At 43.9% G+C, this 22509-nt stretch overlaps 1 protein-coding gene across 1 annotated transcript in view; it reads right to left on the reverse strand.

The window, feature by feature from the left end:
* Positions 1-1021: 1021 nt before the first annotated feature.
* gpc4 (glypican 4) overlaps positions 1022-22509 on the reverse strand; it is a 32331-nt gene continuing 10843 nt past the window's right edge. Inside the window, exons 2-9 of the mRNA XM_082547828.1 lie at positions 12264-12422; positions 7494-7891; positions 6998-7163; positions 6051-6181; positions 4651-4797; positions 4439-4563; positions 4168-4340; positions 1022-4081 (exon numbers count right to left, since the gene is read on the reverse strand). Coding sequence (XP_082403954.1) covers positions 3834-4081; positions 4168-4340; positions 4439-4563; positions 4651-4797; positions 6051-6181; positions 6998-7163; positions 7494-7891; positions 12264-12422 — 1547 coding nt within the window. The 3' untranslated portion in view covers positions 1022-3833. The remainder of the gene's footprint in view (positions 4082-4167; positions 4341-4438; positions 4564-4650; positions 4798-6050; positions 6182-6997; positions 7164-7493; positions 7892-12263; positions 12423-22509) is intronic.

A 22509-nucleotide genomic window follows, 5' to 3' on the forward strand; every position in this document is an offset into this window, starting at 1 on the left:
ATGTACCTACTGCAAAGACAATTCTGCTGTTTAGAGGTTCTGGCAGAGGATATGTGAAGACTTATACACATGGTTTAGTTGCTGTATCCAAGGCTCACCTAAGCTGTGCATCTTAGGTGGCATAAGTGAACTAGATATGGAAGCAGATACATCACATATACTCCTTACTTCCTTATGCATCACTAAGAAAACACAGTTTCTGTATTAATCAAATCAATATAGAATTTTACTTCTAGATCACATTAGTCTGGAGAGAATGTCTGCCTCCAAAAAACCAACTGGGTGAATTTCTTTCTCTCTGGTCCCAACTGATCAATTCCATTATTCAGTGAGGGTGGTTGACTGTAGACTGTAGCCCTGTTTCCTTGTATGCCTTATAGGCAGATGAGGGTGGTCTCTGGGACTTATATATAAGGGGCTCAGGATATTCTCTAAATAAAGGACGGCAATTTATATTTTCTCTATAATATTTACTTTGATTCATAATTTATAAAAATCACAGTAAATTGCAAACAGGTTCTTGATAGAATCCCTCAATTCATCCACTGCCTGAAAAATAACTTCCAAGTCAGCTTCCTCCTGATTGGCCGTCTCCCATAACATGGTTCGAACAGCTGGAGGTGGACCTTCTGTCGTGCCCTTAAAAACAATTCAAATTGGGGTCAAACACACATTTATTAGAAAGGACAATTAAACACAAGTGCTCTAGTTCATAGCTTGTTGCCTCATTTCTCAATGATGATAGTATCCTATAATCCTCTGCCCAGTGTGTGCACGCATCATGCATTGTAACCAGTAGAAAGCTACTTTTGGCTGCTTCCTTGTTGCATGGGGTCACCACAGCTGTGCATGATCGACTTGGCAGTTATCAAGCCGGGTGGCCTTCCAGACATAAATCAAAGGGGATTTGGATCTGCAGCAATCTCCGACCAAGCGACTGTAAACCAAGACACTATGCATGCATTTATGTAAACACTGACCACAAAAACTTAAAATCCAAGAAGCAAGCAGTCACACCACATTTAAATATTGGCAGTCTTTATTTCAACAAGACTAAAAATGTTGTTTAATATACATTTTCTCTTACACTTTAACATCTATCTCATCTTGTTTTTCCATAACATTTAGGAGATACTCTGACAAGTAGAAATCTGGTGTACTTGTAGGGCCTCTTTTAGAGACATCTAAAACCGCTGCTTTTTATTTACACTCCCCCCCACCACTCTTTTCAGTCACTCACTCCATCCTCAGAGAGAGTCCTTTCTGTTCTTGTGGGCCAAAGGCATACATGGAAAGGTTTCAACAACAGTCCAACTTTAAAAGACACAAGACTGAACTCGCTCTGTGGACCGAATGGACGTCTTCCAGCAGCTGGACCAACTCCTGCCAGCTGGAAACGTTGCTGCCCTGGCCTGCAAGCACAGACATTTTTGTCACCGTCGTCAGCCTAAAACATTTCTTCCGTCTCTCCAAAAGTCGGGCTTCTTCACACTCCTCACACATGACACGAACACGTGCACGTGCCCTTGTGGAAATGTTGGTGGAACACAAGGGAGAAAAAACAGTAACCTAGAATTAAACTGGTCACCTGCAGAAGTAATGCCAAATCGAGCTGCTCAAGCACAGCTTTTTGATTTTAAATTAAGGCTTCAGTATTTCATACGGGTTGCATAGATGTTTCATCAAATCCTTCAAGGTCAGATCTTGATACGACATCTTCGTCTGATGATTGCGGATGATAACTGATAACCTGAAGATGTCCCGTAAGCTCAAGATCAACCTGTTAATGTCAAAGCCAGACAACATGCAAAGGAATAAACTCCCATCTAATCACTTCATCCGTGCAGACTCGCATTAAAGCTGCAAATCTTTTCGCTATACTTTTACAAAAATGTATATTTCTGTCCACCTTAATCTGCACACTGAAACATTGTAGATGTTGCATTTTTGATAATGTGTAAGTTCTAAATGCATGTTTGAAATACATGGAATACATTAGTGCAGCAATGCTGCACGAGTCGGCATCGTTGTAGAGATGAGATGTTCAGGTAATGCAACTTAACAGACCCGATTATCAAATGAAAAGCTCCAAGAAAAAAACAAACAAAACAAAAAACAAAAAAAAAAACGTACATTGTGCTTGTCAGCTGGTAACAATATACTCAAACACCTCAGGGAATCTGAGCAGATAGATCATAAATCATCAACAACAGCCACTTTCTTTTCTTTTCCCAAAAACAAACAAAACAAAAAAAAACGTAAGAAGATGCTAGTAATGTACCAAACATAAAAAAATAATCAGGCACCTTTCATTGCATTAATTTTGGTAGTAATTGTGAAAACACTTAACTTTGAGTTGAAATGATGAGAACCGTTCAGAATGAGTCCATTTATACTGACACAGGCCATTTAACGAGGTACAGCGTGTACTGTGGGACGGGGCCAGAAAAACAAAACAAAGGCCCCAAAACCTGTGCACACTGACCAGGGCGCACCCCTTATCTGTGCACACTGACCTCTTCCACCACCTACAACTACCAGTAAAATCCACTGTAGTACCTAATATATATCTTCATACCAAAAAAAAAAAAGCTAAAAATCTCAACACCTCCTCAACATAAAACCCTGTATTAAAATAATCTTTTCTAGATTTCCATTTGGTTAAAACACTGACTTTTGTTCCTCTTGTCTTGTTTAATTAAAATGCTCCCAAAACGTGCATGTTGCCCTCTTTTCTTTCCAAACGTTAAGACTGTATAGAGTCAGATCTTCTGTGCCGAACTGAGCTTACAGTACCAAAAAAAAAAAAGAAAAGAAAAGAAAAGAAAAGAAAAAAAGAGGGCATTTGGGACATGTCAGCTTTGCCTTCTAGGGGGTTTAATGGCAGGGGACATATCCAACTCTATCAGACACTCAACCTTATGGTCTAGATCACATTGACTCAGTAAGCACGAGGTATAACCTTACTATTGAATTGCTTAAGCTGAAAGAAGTTCAGTGAAATAATAATGAAGAAATTTAAAGTTAAGATGCGAAATGCTCGCAGCAAACGTACATTATGCGTGTTAGGGGCTTGCAGAGCACCCCGCAGACTCTTCCACAGAACGACGCCATCTTCAGGTCAAACATGAGCACCTGTGCTGTAAACTCTCACTGCATTTTTGAGACGAGCTGCCTCCAAAGCAAACCGAGCAAAACAAGTCTCAAAATGCTTCAGAATTTCTAGCCTTTGTAAAAGTATAAATGCACACAGGCACAAATATTCACAGTATGCACTTTTATAATGTGCAAAAAAATAAAAAAAAAGCTTTGAATTAGTAATAAGACAGCGTCACGTGGGTTCTGTTTCTATTAGTCGTGTTTTGTGACCGATAGAAAGACCAGCCTCAGAAATTTAAAGATGTGTCCCAACACAGGCACTCAGAGTTTGACCCAATATCTTTCTTAATGCTTAGATGTCAGATTTCAGTCATTGAAGAAGGCACAAAGTTAATCATGAGATTAAACTGCCAAAGTAAGTGTGAAATGCTGCAAGCACAACCAAAAAGTAGCTCGGAGAGAGCTGTCGGAGGGCAGGTTTATCTGGGCGACAAAGGTGGATCTCTTGGGAAGAAAAATCATACTGCTGTACACTGATGTCTTTAACAACATACGAACAAATAGTTAATAGTGAGGTTATTGTAATATTAAGAAGTTTCTTCCCCTCCCACCCCAACAGTGGACAGTCCAATGTCCTGAAGGCAGTCTTTTTGTTTTTTAAAGTCTCTCTGACAGTTTTCCCCTTCGTGCTGTTGCTCCTGGTCGTTCTCTTCCCTCTCCCTGTCCAGCCAGTTTTAGCTCAAGCGGGAAACTAACAGGGCCAGGGCGAGCCCGCAGAGCGCCAGCGCCATGCTTCCCCGTGAGGTGACCCCAGCTGAGTTATTGCTTTGCACTGGATTAACCCGTGGTGATCCAGCCACTTCACTTCCACCCGCTGCTTTTCCACCCCGTTCTTTATCAGACGTTGGTGGAACAGAGAAGTACATGTCGCAGTTCGGACCGTCGCAACCGCTGCCGCTCTCATCTCCGCTGCCGTCATCATCTAGGGGGCAAAAAAAGACAAGCAGGTGAGACGTGCAGCTAGGAAACCGAGTCGCAAAAGCTGTGAAGCTCATTAACCGCTCTCACCGCTCTCTGCAGTAATGTCGACGCCGCTGTGTGCAGCTTTGAGCCGGCTCGTCATTTCCTTCAAAACTGCTATCTGACTGCGGATGACGGTGTCTGGTTTTGTTATGTCCACGTCCACGTCCGGGTTTGATATCTGATTGGCCAGCCCGCTGCCAATGACATCTGATTCGTACCTGGTGGAATCAAGTCTGGCATTAGACTTTAAATTCAATAATTTACAAGCAACGCAGTAAAATTTAGATTCTCTCTTTGTGAAGTCTGCGCCTCTCACCTGCTTTTCGCTGTACCATTCCAGCACTCATCACCAGCTGCAATCCCCTCGCTTACACACACAGTCTCTGGCAACGTGGACCAGAACTTTTTGGCATGCTTCAATTTCTTTTTTACTTCAATTGTCTGTTTAGAACACACAAAAAGAAAAAGATCAAAAACAATTACTCAGAGTAAATGTGATATTCACTTCTTTGCCTTCTTAGTCCTCACCAGTCGATCTAAACTGGTTCCAGCAGCAGTGGTGGGTCTTGCTTCAGGACTGTAAGGGCGGAAGCGGCTGGTGAAGGTGGACTCTTTAACAGAACGTTTGGAACGAAAGCCGGCGCTTATTTTGGGCGTTCCACATCCTTGGAAAACCTGTCAGAGGAGGAACAAGAACAGAAATGTTTTACAGATGAAGACAAAATGATTAGCCACCCTGTGAAATGTTACGTTTTGGTCAAAAATGTCCTGAGTGCTTTTTTAACAATAGAAGGGATTTTCAACACAGCATTTCTAAACAAACTAGTTTCTTCAGAAAGCATAAATTATTTCTATTTGCCCACAATATAAGAATTATTTCAGACAAAAACAAACAAAATCATCAAGAAATGTAAAGACAGACACACAACGCAGAACACACCTGGCAGCAGTGGGAAGCAAAAGACTAGAAAGAAAAATGGTGAGAGAACAACTGCCAAGACACCCGTGAATGACTTAGTCAAGTTTGAAATTGTAGTCTGAAGGAGACAATCACTATAGACCTGCACAGGAATGAGCTGCGAGGTTAGAGACCAGGAAAAACTTCTGCAGAAGAAACGCCTTCAAGCCAGACTGAGGTGTGCTAAGAACGACCTGGAGACAAATAATCCAGACTAGAAGAGCGTCCTTCGGTCAGAGGAGATAAAACTACAGCTCTTTAGCTGCAGACACTTTGCTGATGTTTGGAGAAAGTAGTGAGAGTTCTACAACTCAGAGGACAGCGTCCCCACAGAGGAACACAGTGGTGGGAGGATCATGATGGGTTGATGCTTCAGTGTGTCTGGAACTGGGAATCTCATCAAGGTGGAAGGAATCATGAAGAAAGAAGTTTATGTGAAGATTTTAAAAGAAAACCTCGAGCAGTCAGAAACCAACCTGGGTCTGAGTCGTCTCTTTATCTTCAAACACAACAACCTAAAACATGTCGCTCCTGGTGAAGACCTACCGCCAGAAGACCAAAGTGAACGTTACTGACCGGCCAGTGCAAAGCCCTGAATTGAATCCCACTGAAAATGGGAGGAGCTTCAGACATTCTCCAAAGAAGAATGAGCAAACAAAAGTTTGTTCAGGAGACGCGTTTGAGACTGGCTGAAAACTACCATAAACGACTGCAAGCTGTTATCCAGCAAAAAGAGTAAACGACTATTAGCATCCAGGAGGTAATTATTTTGACCCTGGTAGTTTTTGTGAAATCATTTTGTTTCTATATGCAAAGTAAAAATAATCTAAGCATTCAAAATAAAACAAAGATGTTCGGACAAGCTGTGCTAAAAAAAGTCCTTCCTCTGCACTTGGAAGGGAGGGCTAATAATTCCATCCTCATCTCTTTTTATTTTGTTTAATTTGAAAGGCGCTGAAATGAGACTCACCTTCTGCGACACCTGCATGCTGTTCTCCTGCATGTTCATAATGGCGTCTGAAATCTTCACATCAATGGGATCCATGACAGACTCGAAATTAAAGGGACCTTCGAGCCTCTCGGCGAGACTATGCATGGCATCTGAAAACCAAAACATAACAAGTTGAAATCAACACAGGGGAAAGCAATTACACGCTCCTACCACTAGGGAGAAGCACTCGCATTAGGGTGAGACATTTTTAACCAGTGAGATGAGCCATTAGTGTAGGGCAGGATCAAGCTGCAGCACAGCAAGGGGGCAACAGAAACCAGATGCCTCTGCAGACCGCAGCGGTGCCAGCAGCCAGAGATCGACACATGTAACGGTGATATAGTCAGAAACCATGTTTCTGGTCACAAGATCCATCATGCAGGATAAATATAAAGCACACAGTGAAGAACTGTGGATGTGTGCACCACCCTGAGTGTAATGTAACTGATCTGGGTCTGTTTGTACACAGCACAAGACTGCATTCATTCCAAGGGTCACCGCATGTACAGCCCCTCCCTCCCCCTTTTCTTAAACAACCTACTAAAGAATGAGGGACATGTTTGTACATGGTTTTCAACAATAAAACCGTTCCTATGTTAAATGTTTTTCTTCCAAAGCTGAACTGCAGTTTACCTCCTTTATTTACCCCGGGTCTATCATGTCACAAATCCCATTGCCACTCTGGTTTCACGCTCACAAGGAGAATAAGGGGTGCACGCTTAGATAAGAAAGTCGATGAAACTAATGATCTTTGAAGAAATATGAGTAAGTGGCAATGAACCCAGGAGCAGGAGGCTGCATAAATATACTCTGTTGCCAAATTAAAAACTTTCAGCTATTATGGTTATAAGGCGGTGTAATCACGGGCAGGTTTCTGTTAAACAGTGGCTGCTAAAGGTGCCCTTGTTCGCATGTCGTCTGCTTACCGAGGAAGTTGTTCCACTCCGTGTCCAAGTCTGCCTGGTTAGCCAAACAGCCACGCATCACATTCAGACAGTAATTCTGGCAGGGTTTCAGGGCTACTTGGCCCGAGCAGTAGGGACAGTACAACATCTTCATGGCCGCTCGCACACAGCTGGGAGAGGCGCTGACCTGGAGTAGGCAGAGGGCAGTTAGTGGGCCGTTTTCATTACATCATAGCCGAAGCACTCACTCGACACCACCAGAGACACATTCTCATACTCTGAAAAAGCATGACCATTAATTGCATAAGCCAGATCCACAAAGCAGTTTAATCTAATCGCCTATGAATCACTCAGTACAGTGGAAAAACAAGTCATACCAGAACAGTCAGAGTGGTTTATGTTACCAGACAGAGAGAAAGAGAACTACAGATCAGAGATGTACAGGACTACAAGGAAAACAAGTCTCGTTCTCGGCTGTTAGTTTTTCTCTTTGTTGAAACTGTGCTCCGTCACTTACCGTAGAAACTTTATTGGCCACCTCAGGCATGAGCGCCAGGCCACGCACAAAGGTGCGTGCGGCGATAAAGGACCTCGTTAACTGGATGCGGAGCTTGCGGGGCACGTCGCCGAACGGCTGCAGCTCCTCCGTATGTCGGCTGACGCAGTCCATGTAGGTGTCGCTGAACTCGTATTGCACGTTGACCAGCTGGAACATCCTCTCCAAAAGGTCGGCCCAGAATTCCGACAGCATGGAGTCCAAGTTGACGGCAGCGCTGCCGGACACGTAGTACTGGGTCAGGGACTGGAAGAAGTTCTTGAAAAGTGCCGAGTTCTGCACATACATCATCCCGTATGTTTTCACAAACATGCTGTCCAGCGAGATCTCTGCGTTTTTCAAAAGCTCGCGGAAAAACTCTGTGGAGATGTGAAAGAAAGGCCGGGTTAGTCTACAGCCTGCGGGTGACAAAGAGCAAGAACAAACAGTGTCAGATTGTTTATATTTAAGTGTCTACAGGGAAGAGTTCAAGATGTCACGAAGAGAACATCTAAAGGAGCTCAGGGCTAAAGTTATGACTATCTGCCCAGTTGGACTTTTCCTGTTTTTTGTGACATTTTGAACTTACTGTTGTGTTCCTCTCTCAACATTTTAAAGGACTTTAGAGGCCCAAGTTTTCTTTCAGTACATTAAAAATTTTGCTGCCACCATTTGAAATCAGACTGACGTTACTCCCATTCACCTGTGCCCCACACTTAGAACGAGCTTAAGCATAAAATCTTTAATGAAAGGCAAAAGGAATGTGTTAGGGGACAGTTGGAGACGAGGGGGTGAGCGCGGAGCATCAGCAGAGATGTCTCTCCACATCAGTGTGCTTCAGACTGACCACCATCAATGCCATTTTTCTGTTGTCACATTCCATTCGCCTTCCTTTCTGCCAGCTTCTCTTGGACTGTCCTTCAGAGACATTTTCAATAGGATTACGGAATAATGCGACCCCACAACCACCAGCAGCAGCAGCCCCTCCCAGCTACCGTATATGGACCTGTATGCACCCCCCTCCCACTACTATCCTACCAGCCCTGCATCTGCCTCCCTCCCCTGCTTTCACTTCATCAGTTCCTTCAGAGAGCTCTCTTCACTAGAGATGAGGAACAATGACCTACTTCATCCTGAGGAATGTCCATCACCCCCCTACCACCCCCCAAATAATCCAAGCCCCTTCTCCCAGACCCCACACCACCCTCCTTGCCCAATTTTCTTAATCTGAATAAAATGAGAATTCCACAGAGCCTCTGAAACATGTTTCACCTTCAGTCTCACACACACTCGCCCTTTTTATCCATTATCTGTGCCCCCCACCCCCCTCTCACAGACCTTCTGTCCCGTTGCAGTTTCTCGGGGTGCCCACTGCGTGGCTTTGAAATGTAAAGTTCCCATGCTCTCGCAGGGGGAGTCACTAAATGCTCTCTGCTACCAGTACACACACAAACACACTCTCGCACATTCACACTCACACAGAGGACCCGAGTAGTGCTGTCACTTCCACTTCAGACTGACACACTAAAAAGAAAAAATGAGATAGAGGAGGGGTAAGGGTGGCTTGGGGCGGGTTAAGTTGAGGGCTTTTTTTAAGAACTTCAAATCCTTACTGTGTCGCCAAGGATACCGGAAACACTGCAGCCCCTCCATTTACCTCCTCGCCATCACAAGTGCACGCGCACACACAGACACACACACAGAGCCAGGGGAGAGGGCACCAAGTTCCACGCTCCATTGACAGAGATTAAAACAAAATGGTCCACCCCCACCCCTGGAATGTCATAGTAGCCACACTGACATGAAAGTCAGTGAAAGGAGACTGAGGAGGTGAAGAAGAGGAGGAGGAGGAGGAGGAGGAGGTGGGAGAGGCATGAAGCACGAGGACAACCCTAAACTTCTCCGTTTCCTTTCTACAGTTAATTAGAGGAGTAATTCCTATATGCTAAACAGATAAGCTCCATTATGCGTCTGGACAAACCCACGGGTTTTTAAGAAGGGTGTGTGAGGGGTGGTGGCACAGTGGGGGCAGGGGTGGCGGGGATACGGAGGCTCTCTGGCCCAGGCTGAGGGGCCCAAGTATGAGCAGCATTACTCAGGCATCTTGCATTGTCATTAAAAACAATTTATGACACGCAGTCGTCTGCCAACAGGCCGAGGAGCTGAACGCTCCCTCTGGATTTCCCCATTAAAAATGTACCTGTCACTCAGCCAATGGTCTGAGAGAATCTGGGTGAAAGGTTACACATGAGAGTGTCAGCTGTAGGGAAATGTAAGGAAAAGGACGACTCCTGCTCGACTATCTGTCTTTCCCTTCCTGCACGCTCCCCCCCAGCTTGTCACTATTCCAACGTGCTGCAGAGAAAGCGCTAAATTACGAACAACGATCCTGGGCCCAATCCATCACAGGAACAGAGGAACTGACCGATCTCCTCCCACTTCCTCTTCCAAAAACTCCCCCCACTAGTGTCCCTATAAACTATGCTCCTCCCAATCCCAGCCCAGGCGGTAATTGCATCCTATTTGTGCCAATTAGTCGCCGAGCTTCTCCCTTTTCTTATGGTATGGGATTCTGTCCCTCCTGCTGCTGAGCTCGGTGCTCAGATGGATGTCGCTTGTATGTGTCTGGAGGCAATGGGGCCATAATCCAAGCGCTTAATTCCCCAGACATGGAGTTGCTCTGCTGGACAGGGTCACTGCAGCAGGACAGGCTGAGGTCAGAATAAACACGCAGCGACGAGACACACAGAGAAAGAGAGAACTATTTCTGGCTCTGGTCTTAATTGGCCATGACTCTTCGCTCCAGGCGCATGATGAGAGCCTGCCCAATCACATACACTACTTCCTGAGTTTATTAGTGCGCGAGCGAACGCCTTCATGTGCAGCTGCGTTTGTGCACATGTGCGCACTCCTTGTGATGTCACGGCCGCTGCTGTCATTTCTCTGCAACAGTAAGCAGACCAATGAGCACTTCCTGTTCCCATTTCACTGGCTGTAAGCGCTTCCTTCGGTGGCGTCTTGATGTGACAAAAGGAAATAATAGGCCGGCAGCCTGAGCCCGTCACCACATTTGATGTGAGAGAGAGAGAGGGCCTGGCGATTTAGGTAGAAGAGAGCACAGCAGGGCTTTGTAAAGAGATCCCACATCTAACTGTTGAGAGACTGCAGCAACCTGCCTACAGTGATGATGAGGAGGGAGCACGCAGGGAAGAGGTTCATGGTCATCCGTAGAGCTGTGCCCTTCTGATAAACTGGACGTTCTTTTTGGGCGTTGCCAAGCTTTAGAATTTTTGCGCAAGCCAGTTGTTATGACTCCGTTAGAAAAACACTCCGTGCTGAATAATATCGGAAAAATTCCTAAACAAAACAATATTTATGCAATAGTTGATCGGTGGTGCTCTGGATGGATAAACTTGACATAAGGAGCCGAAGCCACAATTGTTCAGAAAGATTATTTTTACGAAATTGTGGTTCTGGTATCAGTCCCTCTAAAATCAAACACCGTGAACACTATTTTAATCTCAACGTTCCACTCTAAAGTTGAACCCTGTTACGGAAACAACATCTTCATTTGCTCGCACGCATCTCGGGTGTTGTTTTTAAACCTGGTTTGTGGTCGTTACTTAAACGTGACACTGACATTTCTGAAGCTGACCATTTGTTACAGGCTGTTTTTGTATATTATGGACGAGATGATTAAACGAGAAAATAATAATTTATAGATTTCTCAGTAATGAGAACAGCCCTTAATATTGCCACTAAGCACCAGATGAGTTGTGCAAGACAAACAGGGTGGAGGACATGCATGCGTGAGAACTGAGCGCAGTGAATCACAAGCAGCACTTGGACACAGTGAAGAGAGATGGAACGAGAAAGAGCGGCAAAGAGAGGGGTTTTTGGGAGAGTGAGGCATAAGAAGGGGACAAAGGGCAGTAAGAAAGGAGAAAAAGATGGGCGGGACAGCTCGAGCAGCCACTGCATTCCAACACGTCACATTCCTCTTCACATCTGGCTGCAATACACATGCTCCCTGTTACTCACCATCCCTCGCTGCCTTTCACAGACACATAAGATCTGACCCACATGTGTGCACACCAATGCAGAGCTATGCACATAACCTCCTTTAACAAGCAAGATTCCAATGCACCGGGAAACTAAAAATATTTTTTCTTCCCATGTTTTTCCACTCAGCCTGTTTGGGAATCCTCATCCTCCCCTCTATCCTATCATCGCAGGGCTGCAGTGGTGGCATGGTTTGGTGGTTGAAGGTATTCAGAGCTGCCCTGCTTCCTCTGTGAGTCAGCACTGTTGCATGTTCCCATGCGCTCTGGCCCTCAGCAGGGGAAACCTGATCCCAATATTTACAGGCATACACACATGTGCTCACACACAGAGGAACAGGAAGTATAGAGACGACTAAATCTGAAGATGTGTGTGGTCCGTCTGGAAGCACGCGTGTCTCTCTGGAGAAAGGGAAGCCTGTATTTCTTTTATTTTATTTTTTTACATTTCCTTCAGGGGGATGATGAGACAGGGAGCAGAGACATTGGGAGACAGGTGGACAGGCCAGAAGACACAGACTGGCTGTCTCTGCTATGAGCAGTGCGCTGGCAGGTGGGAGTGTCCATCAAAAGGGAAAAAAATAAAAATAAATAAAAGTGTAGCACAAATGCTGTGATGAGGAAACCAAAGCCAGTCTTACAACATAACCTGAAAAGCTGCATGTGTTTGTGAGCCAGTGTGTTTGCTTACTGTCAAAGTGGTCATGCCTCTGTTTGAAGGTGGATTGTAGGCTGGTGCTAAGCTTGGAGACGGGAGCTTTGATCTCCGTGTGGCTCTGCTGGCTTAGCTTCTCCTCCATCTCCACAGTGCAGCAGGAGTAGCCCTGCGGACACACTTTCAGGGGGACTCCTGGAACAGACGAGGGAGAACGTGCGTTAAATTTCCACGTCATCTGAGAAACATGCAAGTCAACACAAATTAACTCGAGGAACAAAATTTAAGATTCGATTATGATGCTGTTAATGTCACTGTAGCAGCAAGTAATGCAGATCAGTCATTGATTTCTTCCCTGGGATTCAGACCTTATGCTGAGAAATAACAGGTTCACCTCTCACCAAATCAAACGCACCCTGGCTGTTAAAGCCCCCTTAAATTCACTTAATTGCAGCTCAGAGGAGCCTTTAGCTGGCCGCTTTATAGAGCCCCGCTCTTATCCCGACACTCCCCTGTCTTGATGGATAGTTCAGTGCCAAAGCTTTCTCTGAGTGCTGTCCCTCCTAAACAGTGTTTAAGAGGAAACGATTAACTTTTCGCCCACACTGCAGGTAAGTGCGCTGACGTCAACCACAAGCACATGAATGGAGATAAACATATGTGCAAGCATGCTGGGCTGAGGAGTCTGAAAATGCTCTCCAAGTAATGTAAATTAGAAGGTTTTGGACTCCTTATTTCGGTGTAGGGCTGCCACAAACGATTATTTTGATAGTCGACTAGTCATCGATTATTTTTGCGATTAGTCGACTAATCAGATCATGCATCCATTGAACGTAAAACGTACAGCTTATTGCACCAGCACACATCTGCTCTTATATAACTATCATTAGCTTACAGCTTGAAGTGTTTAAGGTATGTGCTAACTAAAAATAAAGACAAGATGATAGTTTATTAAATTTTAATGAAATCTGCAGGTTGTTTCAGTGAAGTTTAATAAACTCATCTGTCTGCTCCTTGCTATCTAAAATATAACAGGACACTAGAGCCGGGCGATAGAACGATAATGATATGTATCGCGATATAACTTTTTCTCGATAGAAAAATTAAACTATCGCGATAGACCTCGCCGCTCTTGTCCTCTTAAAAAAAAAGAAAAAAAAAAGAACAGCCAATCCAAATTAAGTAGCGCAGAGCCACACAGCCGCAGCGTCACGTCACGTGATTTGTTACGTACAGCACAAGTGCCAAGCCGCACATGTGTATTTGTTTGGGAAGCAGCCAGCCACCGTACCGCCCGGGTAATGGAGGAAATGAGTGTGCCGACTAGAAAAATCAACCGAGCGTGACCGAAGAGAAAACAGATGATGGTGGTAATGCCGGAGAGATTGTCGAACGGAAGAGCCAGAGAAGTTCCGTAGTGTGAAGGTATTTCGGCTATTTCAAGTCTGACAACAAAACAGAGTAGCGTGCACTGTAAATTGTGCCGAAAGCAAGTCTGGAAATACAATAAACTGGTGCATGCGCTACGTCCACATGTACCCGGGCATTCTTGAAAACGCAGATTTTTCTATGCGTTTGCACCTTTCGTCCACACGTAAACGGCGTTTTTGGTCACTGAAAACGAAGATTTTCAAAAACTCCGGCCAGGGTGGATATTTTTGAAAACTTCGTTTTTGCATTTACGTGTGGACTAGAAAAACGGAGAAAACGCAGCGTCAGAGGTGTGCGCATTTTTTGACGTCACACTGTGCGCCACGTTATTGTTTCGGTGAAATGAATTCCTACAATACTGTTACTGTTAATTCTACTCTCTGCAGTGTTTAAATGCTTACATATACACACACAGTTACTGTCCCTCCACACGTACGACTCGGTTCTGCTTCTATGCCGCAGCTTTGTTTACTTTTTCCCACCGAGGCTTCTAGACTTCTGATTGGCCAACATTTCTGCATGGTTAGGAATCTAGCGCCACCTGCTGCTTTGGCATGTTCATAGCAGCGTTTTCCTTCATTTCTGCCTTTATGTGTGGACGGGATTATTTTTTTAAAAACGAAAACGGAAAATCTCAGTTTTCAAAAACACCCGTGTACGTGTGGACGTAGCCTCAGTCTCTGACTGGAAGCGCTAATTCATCATTCGGCTTTTGTCAGACTAAAGTAACTGTTAAAACTGTTTGAAAAGCTCAGCTATACAACAAGGAGAGATTGAGAATTTCCTTTTAGTTCTCAGTTTATTTGATATTGACAAAAGTTAGTCAGTTTTGTCTGTTTTTCTGTAAAACAAACTAAGATTTATTTTTAGAATTAATATTTTGTTTCTAAGTGGAATTGACAATTTAGTCTGTTTCGTTTGTTCTATTTTGAAACTTAAACGCTTTAGCGGCTGCCTTTTGTGTAGTTTGCATTATTTGCCTTTATTTATCTGAAAAAGTCTCATGTTCCTTAAGTACATCTACCCTGTTGAACTTATTATGGGAAATAAATATTTAAATAAAAACAAGCTGCTGATTATTTCACATTTTACTTGTGAGCAACGGCACATTTAAATCTTACAAATATAGTTATTTGGCTTATATCGTGATGGATATCGTTATCGCCTGAAATGGGAAAAAAACATATCATGATATGAAAAAATCTTATATCGCCCAGCTCTACAGGACACCGGAGTAAATTCTCAAGCATCTCACACTTCTGATAATCAGCTGTCTGCTTGACGTTTATTCAGCTGTGTAAAAACTATAACTTCAATCTAATCCAAACTGATTTACTCAGGAACAAATAAAATACTACAAAAAGCCAAACAATAACATTTGTAAGTTATCTAAGTGACTTATATTACATGTTTAACCTGAGTAGCGAAAGATGGCGGTGGGTTTGAAAACGATTTGCCGGGAGTCCGGCGTTCTCACGGGCTCTAGTGAGCCTTGCCCCCAGCTAGCTATCGAGCTAGTGGGTAACAGACGTCTCCGAAAACGTCGGAGCGATTTTGAAAATATGTGGTGTCTTGATAAACTGAGCAGATATTTGAAGTTTACACAGCTACATTCTCGCCTGAAAATATGTTAAACGTTTATTTTGTGACCCAGAAAGAATAATAAGAGTAATATTAAAACTAACTAGCTGCCGCTATTGTTGACAACTGCGCTGGGCCGTGCTATGAATTCTGGGACACAGCTTCTTCTTCGGGGTTTAATGGCAGCTGGCATCCTTGTACATGCAGTGCTGCCATCTTCTGTTTCAGTCCGTTATTACACTCTTAAATCCTACTACTTATTCCTGCGTCTTTTGGGATCTTACAAAGCTTCAAACGACGCATCGACTATTAAATCAGTCATCGACGATTTTAATAGTTGATGTAATCGTGACTAGTCGACCAATCGTGGCAGCCCTATTTTGGTGTGAACTGAAAGTGTATATATGCATAAGATTTCCATCAAGAGTAAGTGCCAAGTGATGCCTTCTTCAAGGCTCGTTATACTAGACAAGTGGTGTTCTTCTCCCCTAGAATCTCAGCACGAACAGCTGGGGTACAAAACTGACAGACATGGCTCTGAAAGATTGACTCGATTAAAAACAAAAACAAAACAGCAGCCTGTTCATCTCTGTTAAAACCCAAATACTGTGTCTGACAAAATGCGAACTGCCATAAGTCAGTTTACCATCCAATTAAAAGGAGGGTCAATGGAGGACGTATGCAAGCCGCAGCTGCAATAATGTTTTGTTTTAAATGTAGCTGTTGGAAACTGGGAGAACACAGGGATCCTTTCACTGGATCCCAGCACCAGCAGCCAGTTTAGTTTTCCCCACCAGCTTGTGCTGAACACGTTCCTGCTACTTGCAGGACTAGCATGTCATTCATGGACTGACGCTTTGGGATTATCAGCCACTCATTCAAAAAAATAAATACATAAAAATCCTGGATTAGTGTTTTCAGATTTCACCAAGTTCCCACATTACTGACACACTATTAATACTTTATACCCTCACAGTTATTCAAAAAGGTTATTATTGGTTTAAACATTTTATGACAAGTTGAGACTTTTCAACATAAAAAAACAAACAAACAAAAAACCCAAAACCCTGTACTTCCTTTAAGTGACACTAAAAGAACCGTATGTAAACCACATCTGGCCATTCCATTCACTAACATGTCCTGAATAACCCTGGCAAAGCTACCATAAGCTCATCTTTTGTTCCCGTCACTTTCAGCGCTGATAATCAGTTATTATTCACTTCCTTGTGTTACTCGTTTCTGTTACACTCAGGGAAGCTGCTCTGCTGCAGCTGAGGTTCTGCCTGTTGAAACTGGTTTGATTACATTAAAATCAAAGCATATGACTGGGATTTTTCCCCCGCCTTGTGTTATCTTCAAATGTTTAATGCGTTGCTATGACAACCCTGACAATGTGGATGTGTTTCTCTGTGACATCTTGAGGCTGCTTTCATTACTGCTGTAAATGTAATAGAAGACGCCCATTGAATTCTATTAGCAAACAGGGCCCGACTTTTGGTGATTTTTCTTGGCAGCACAGCATAAAAAGATTGCAAACACACACACACACACACCAACCAAGATTTTCTTCAGCACAGTGAATCAAACATATCATAGTTCCTAGCATGTTTGAATAAGCACCTAGAACTTAAAAATAATGAAACTTAAGGGTCAGACGTGACTCTCAGCAGTGCAATGGTCTAAACGGGGCACCAGAGGGAGGGATGCACCCTGGCGCCATAAACTGGACGCCTCTGTCTGGGATCGAGTCCAAATAAGCCTCAAGTCACCCCTTCTCCTCAAACTCATCCCCCTTGTTCCTTTAAACATATGCACCTACCTCTCACACATACCCAGGCACAGTTGGCACCCCATACCTAAACATATTCACACATCACATCACCGCTCAACACATGGCTCTTTGTATGAGGAGCCTGATTGGAGGTACGCAGACACACACAAACACACACACACACACAGGCTGAACTTTTAGGTGAAACAACCATCCAGTCTCTCCTCGAGCAGGGCCCCCTGCTTGCCCACAGCGCAGGCGTACAATCAAAAGGGCTATATCCATGTGGAAAATAGACGTAGTTACCAAAGTACACAAATAAAAGTGAGATGGTCAATATTTCACAGGAATGTCTGTACAAATGTCACATTGTTAGCTCAAAGGATTAGGTCTCTGAAAACTGAAGAATCTTAGCTAATGCATACTTTGTGAAAACATTTTGGCAGCCAATTGCTCAAACCGCTGGGAGAGAAACGGCACCCGCTGGAACAAAAAGAGCGCGCAGCGAAAACGAACAGTTAGAGCTTATAAAAATCAACATCCCACTGACATGTTTCTGCCTCACCATTGCAGGGAAAAAAGGAAAAAGCTTTGTCAGTTGATGCATCAGTCATTTCTCCACCAGCACTAGCATGAATAGTCTTTGTGCGACGAGTTGCCTGATGGAGTTCCTTTGAGGGGCCTCCGTCATCCCCTCCAGTTTCCCCAAGTACTTTAAGATGTAATAAGACACAGTGACAGAGCATTGTTCAAGTGTCACTTAGAAGAGGAAAACTGCAATTTATGGCAGGGAAAACGAGAGAGTAGCATCTTGTAAACAAACATGCGACTGTGTCGTGGCATTCATGGGCTCTTTGCTGCCTCTCTGGCCTTTCCTTTGTGGCTGTTGAGGGGGGAGCGACCACCATCCCCTTTAAATGGCTCATAAAATAAGTCACTTCCCTTTGACATTGTCCTGCCTCTCAAACTTTGTTCTCAGAGGAAGGATGGTGGGGGAGGTGAAAACGCCTTACAGACAAAAACCAGATTAGACACCTCGCCACCCCCTCTGCCTGCCATCATGTGCCCCTGAACCAGACGGACCTCAAAGTGCCCCCCGCTGCCGCCTCGCCCGCCACCACCCTGCAGGCTTAACCAGCGAGGTCAGGGGTTAACAGCGACTCCTCTGAGAGAGGTCCTGTCCTCTGACCCCTCCTCTCCCTCCCTGTCCGCTAGCCAGCACATCCACCACACACACAGTTAGTCATGCCTCAAACCCCAATCACTCCAATAATAACGCTGCCAACACACATATCCCCCCCAAACAAAAATTGTAAAAATCCTCACAAGTACAGGCAATTAAGAGACACGGAAACAGACAACATATAAAAAGGACTACTTAACGGGCACACACTACTAATTGGAGCCTAGTCATCTGTGACTGAACCATAACACCGAGCTTTCACACGACCATCAACATTTGTAAATAATTAAAATGATAAATGCAGCTTAAAGCTCGTGTATATACACAAACACACACTTCAGTCCCAGTGGAATGCAGGTCGTTTGAGATGGCGAAAGCTGGGAAATCTCACTTCGAAACACCAAAAATGTGCGGGCGCCTTCCAAGTCGCTCTGATTTATGTGTGAATGCTCAATATATAAAACAAAAGATTCAAACATTCCCAGCCGAGTGAAGTACAAGAAAGAAAAATGAAAAACAACACCCGTGAATGCAAAGGTTCACTATTAATTCACATATTATGCTCGGTCCTGTAAAAGGGAGAGTGCTGCTAGTCTGCTGAGCGTTACTCACACACGTTGTTGTAAATTTGCACACCCTTCAGCCATAACATTCTCCTTTTGCTTCTCACCTCTGTCTGCGGTGCAATTTTCCCGAGGGGGTTAAGAGATTGGTGCCATTTGTTGGGCAACTTTCTTTTCTTGCGCCACATCCTGTCAGGCACAATCACGTGAACCAAACCTGCGGCGGAGCAGGTCGACGTCACCGCTCATTTAAAAAAGGTGTGATATTTTACGCACAAGCATGACGTTAAGGGCAGAATAAATTGTGGATTGATTTAAATGAGGAGAAAGAGATGAAAAAATAAGCAAACAGCTGCGCATATCCCTTCCAAAAACATAAAATCATAGCATTCCCCCCTCCAACTCATTCCCTTCTTAGATTCTTTCCTGTTGCAACATGTTGTCAAATCAGCCCGTTCTTTTTGTCTCCCTCTCTGCCTCCCTTTCATCTCCAAGAAGCCTAAAGTTGTCGTCTGTATCCGGGTTTTAAGAAATCCTTTGACTCATTCGCTCATTCGTCACTGATCCATTAGTTTTCTCAGCTAATGTAATGTTCAAAAGAATTCTAATAATTCTGCGCTTAATGCAGAACTAAATAACTCAGTACAGACTAAAAAATGCTTCGCTTTTTAAGTCAGCTTTCACTAATTACTTTGGGAAGCGAGTATTTCGAAATTACACCCTCACAGCTATGCAAAATGAGGGAATGAATGTTCTCTGTGCAGGGCTTAGCGATTCAGTGTCTGCCATGACATCAGTCTAGTGTTACTTTATCCCGTGATTTTTCACAGTACAGCTAGGATAAGTGCTTTTCAAGAAATTCTTTAACCAAGCCTTACTCAAACCTTGTTTACAGCTTGGAAGGGGGGGGGGTTATAACAAACATTCACTGCCTGCTACTCAGTACAACCGCAGACTTGCTGAAGGGCATCATGCCAGCACTAGTTCAGGGAGGGAGGGGGAAGTGTCTCTGGTTCACTTTCCACATCCACATTTTCCTTGCTCCCTTCTGAGGAGTCAACCTACTCATGTCTGCAAGGTGACCATTACGTTAAAGTAATTACTGTTCAGATATCAACTTGAAAAGTGTGCCCCCTTTTTAAGCTTAAACACCACTACCATCACATTCAGCAACTGGGAAAAGAAGAAGAAAGAAAAAGAAGAACAAAGAAGAAGAAGAAAAGAAGAAGAAATAAAGCAACGTTAAACGCACACTCTAATATCTTGAATACATACTGAGCTTCAGCTGAATTACCGCAAAGGGAGAAAATGTTCAGCAACATTATGCTGTAAGCGGAAACCATTATTAGAGACTGGGCTGTTCATATGGAGATCATCAGGGCAGGGCGATATTTCCACCTACTCCTTTTCTACACTTCAGCCCTTACAAAAATAGAGTAATGACAAGTTTATGGCAGCTTTGGCCAAACCAATAATGCTTTTTGGGTCCCGCACCATTAGGGACGTCCAAGAGATTCTGAATGTGCTGGGAGGGGAATTCTGAGTCTGAAGTCACAAGCCTCAACAAAATGGTGGGTAGAAATGCTGCCCTGTATCCATTGTTTGTGAAGTTAAGAATAACCGAACCAACAAATTCTGCACTTGATGGACAAGAAACGATTGTTTAACGTGGTTCTACTCAAGCGGTGTCGTCAGCGCCTGCATAGAAGCAAAGCTAACAAACACAGCTGATCATAAGCTGTGTGTCAAGTCAAGTGTCTGCACAGAAATCCCGTCTGCTCTACAAACACAGCACAGCACCACTGACCCGGACATCTGCTCTAAAGAAGACACTACAACACATGCTGTAGAGCTGTGGCTCCTCACAGGGAGTGGCAGTTTTTGGAGACAGGCTCCAGCTAACCTATGACTCACTCACACTCACACACACACAGCTCTCGTAACTACCCTCTAGCTTGTAAAGGATGCAAGTGAAGTGGGCAATGGCTTTAAAAATTTAAGTTAAGCGGTAAAATCTTTTACGACGGTCATTTCAAACTTAAATCCAAACATCTGCAAAAACAGAAAACGTGCCTGGAACAAAAGGTTTTCCCTCAGCAGGATCACCATCTTCATGAAGTTTTTCATCCTAGACAAAAACTGCATGTGCTACAATACTTCTAGACCATACACTAAACTGCGTTTTGTTGATCCGTTACTGAATATGTCCAATAACAATGATAGTTGTCTCTATAGCAGGGCTGTAAACAATTATTATTTTTTAACTTTGAGGAATATTCGTGTAAGTTTTAGAGATTTGTTTTTCACCTTTATAGCAGGAAAAGAACCCAACAACCATCTCAGGCTGACCGCATGACATAACACTCAGCATCACACTGCAGGTTAGCTCATTGTTGCCAAGCATCGTCTGAAGGACCGCCTTCTTGTTCATCTTATTGGGAAGCTTTGATTTCACTCACAGCAGGTTAACAAGATGTCAAGTAACGACAACTCTGAGTCTGTTAGTCAGCTGACCATAAAGCGACCATCGTTCACATGATGAGTCAAGGCACCGATGTTGTTTCAGCCTTGGAGGTTAATGCAGACTACAGTCACAGAGGAAGTTGATCACTAGTGTCGAGCTTGGGAAACTCGAACACCGCCTGTGACGTGAAAGATTTACTCCACTTAGAACAATGTTCACCATCCATTTGTGAGGGAGGAAGTTGAGGTTTAGCGGAGTACTCTCTGGAGTGAATATTCAGAGCTATGCAGGCAGCCACAGAGCTTTGGATAATAACTGTGCAAAATGATGTTTCCTTAAATAAATCAAGAATTAAAATCTCTTCCGCACAGCTGTGAAAACACCAAACTGCCAAAATGTACTTGTCACGTGGCATCAGTGTGAGGAGGGGGAAAAAATAAAAATGTGGCTACTGCTGCGGTGCAAGAGCAAAAAAATCATTAAAATCCTAAAGTGCATCTACTGTTTTTTTTTTTAAGAAAACAAAAACAAAAGCAGTAGATGCCTCCTGCCATCTCAGCAGAAAAACAGAGCACGGCCCAGCTCCAATTTAGAGTGAAGAAATGTCACATTTAAGACTTTATCTGCGCTAAAATCTGCAAGATTTTGTCCAGCTTGCGAGTTGTTCTCTTAATGGCTCTCAACCTAACAAACAAACCTCACACTAGGATCCATAAATCGGAGCCCTTCGCCACCAGAGTCCATTTCTGATTACTAAACCAGTCGGGGGCTCGGGCCAATTAAAACTCTCCATTTGTGAACATTCCAAAACGCTGTCATCCATGAACATTTACCCAGAAGCCCCTGGGGAGATTCCTCAACACTGCCCTGGCCTCTGGTTCGGCCTTTTTTTTTTTCTTTTTTTTTTCTCCCCCTTCTCCCATCCCAGCCCTGCATCTCCGGCTTTGTCTCCCCACACAAAAGCTCCCTGCCTACACCACTTCCCAGGTCACTGCTTTGTCAGGACTTCAGCTCGCTTCTTAACTTCCCCAAGTGCATTTAACAAGTCAAACCAAATTCCAGCCGCTGTTCCGCAACTGCTCTGCAAGTTCACCTGCTGGACTTGAATCCCTGACCAATGCATGCAAAACAGCTATATGTTCTGATTAAAGACTGTGCATGTGGATTCAACGGGTTCAGGTATTAGTGCTTAAAATGCCCATTTTAAATTAAATGCTCTTAAATTAGAATAAAACGGTTCAACATTCGGCCCAGAAAGAAGCAGGTCAAACCACGGTCATAACTGCCCT

The sequence above is a fragment of the Aulonocara stuartgranti genome (genome assembly GCF_965226115.1).
Source record: "Aulonocara stuartgranti genome assembly, chromosome: 2".
NCBI classification, from domain to species: domain Eukaryota; kingdom Metazoa; phylum Chordata; class Actinopteri; order Cichliformes; family Cichlidae; genus Aulonocara; species Aulonocara stuartgranti.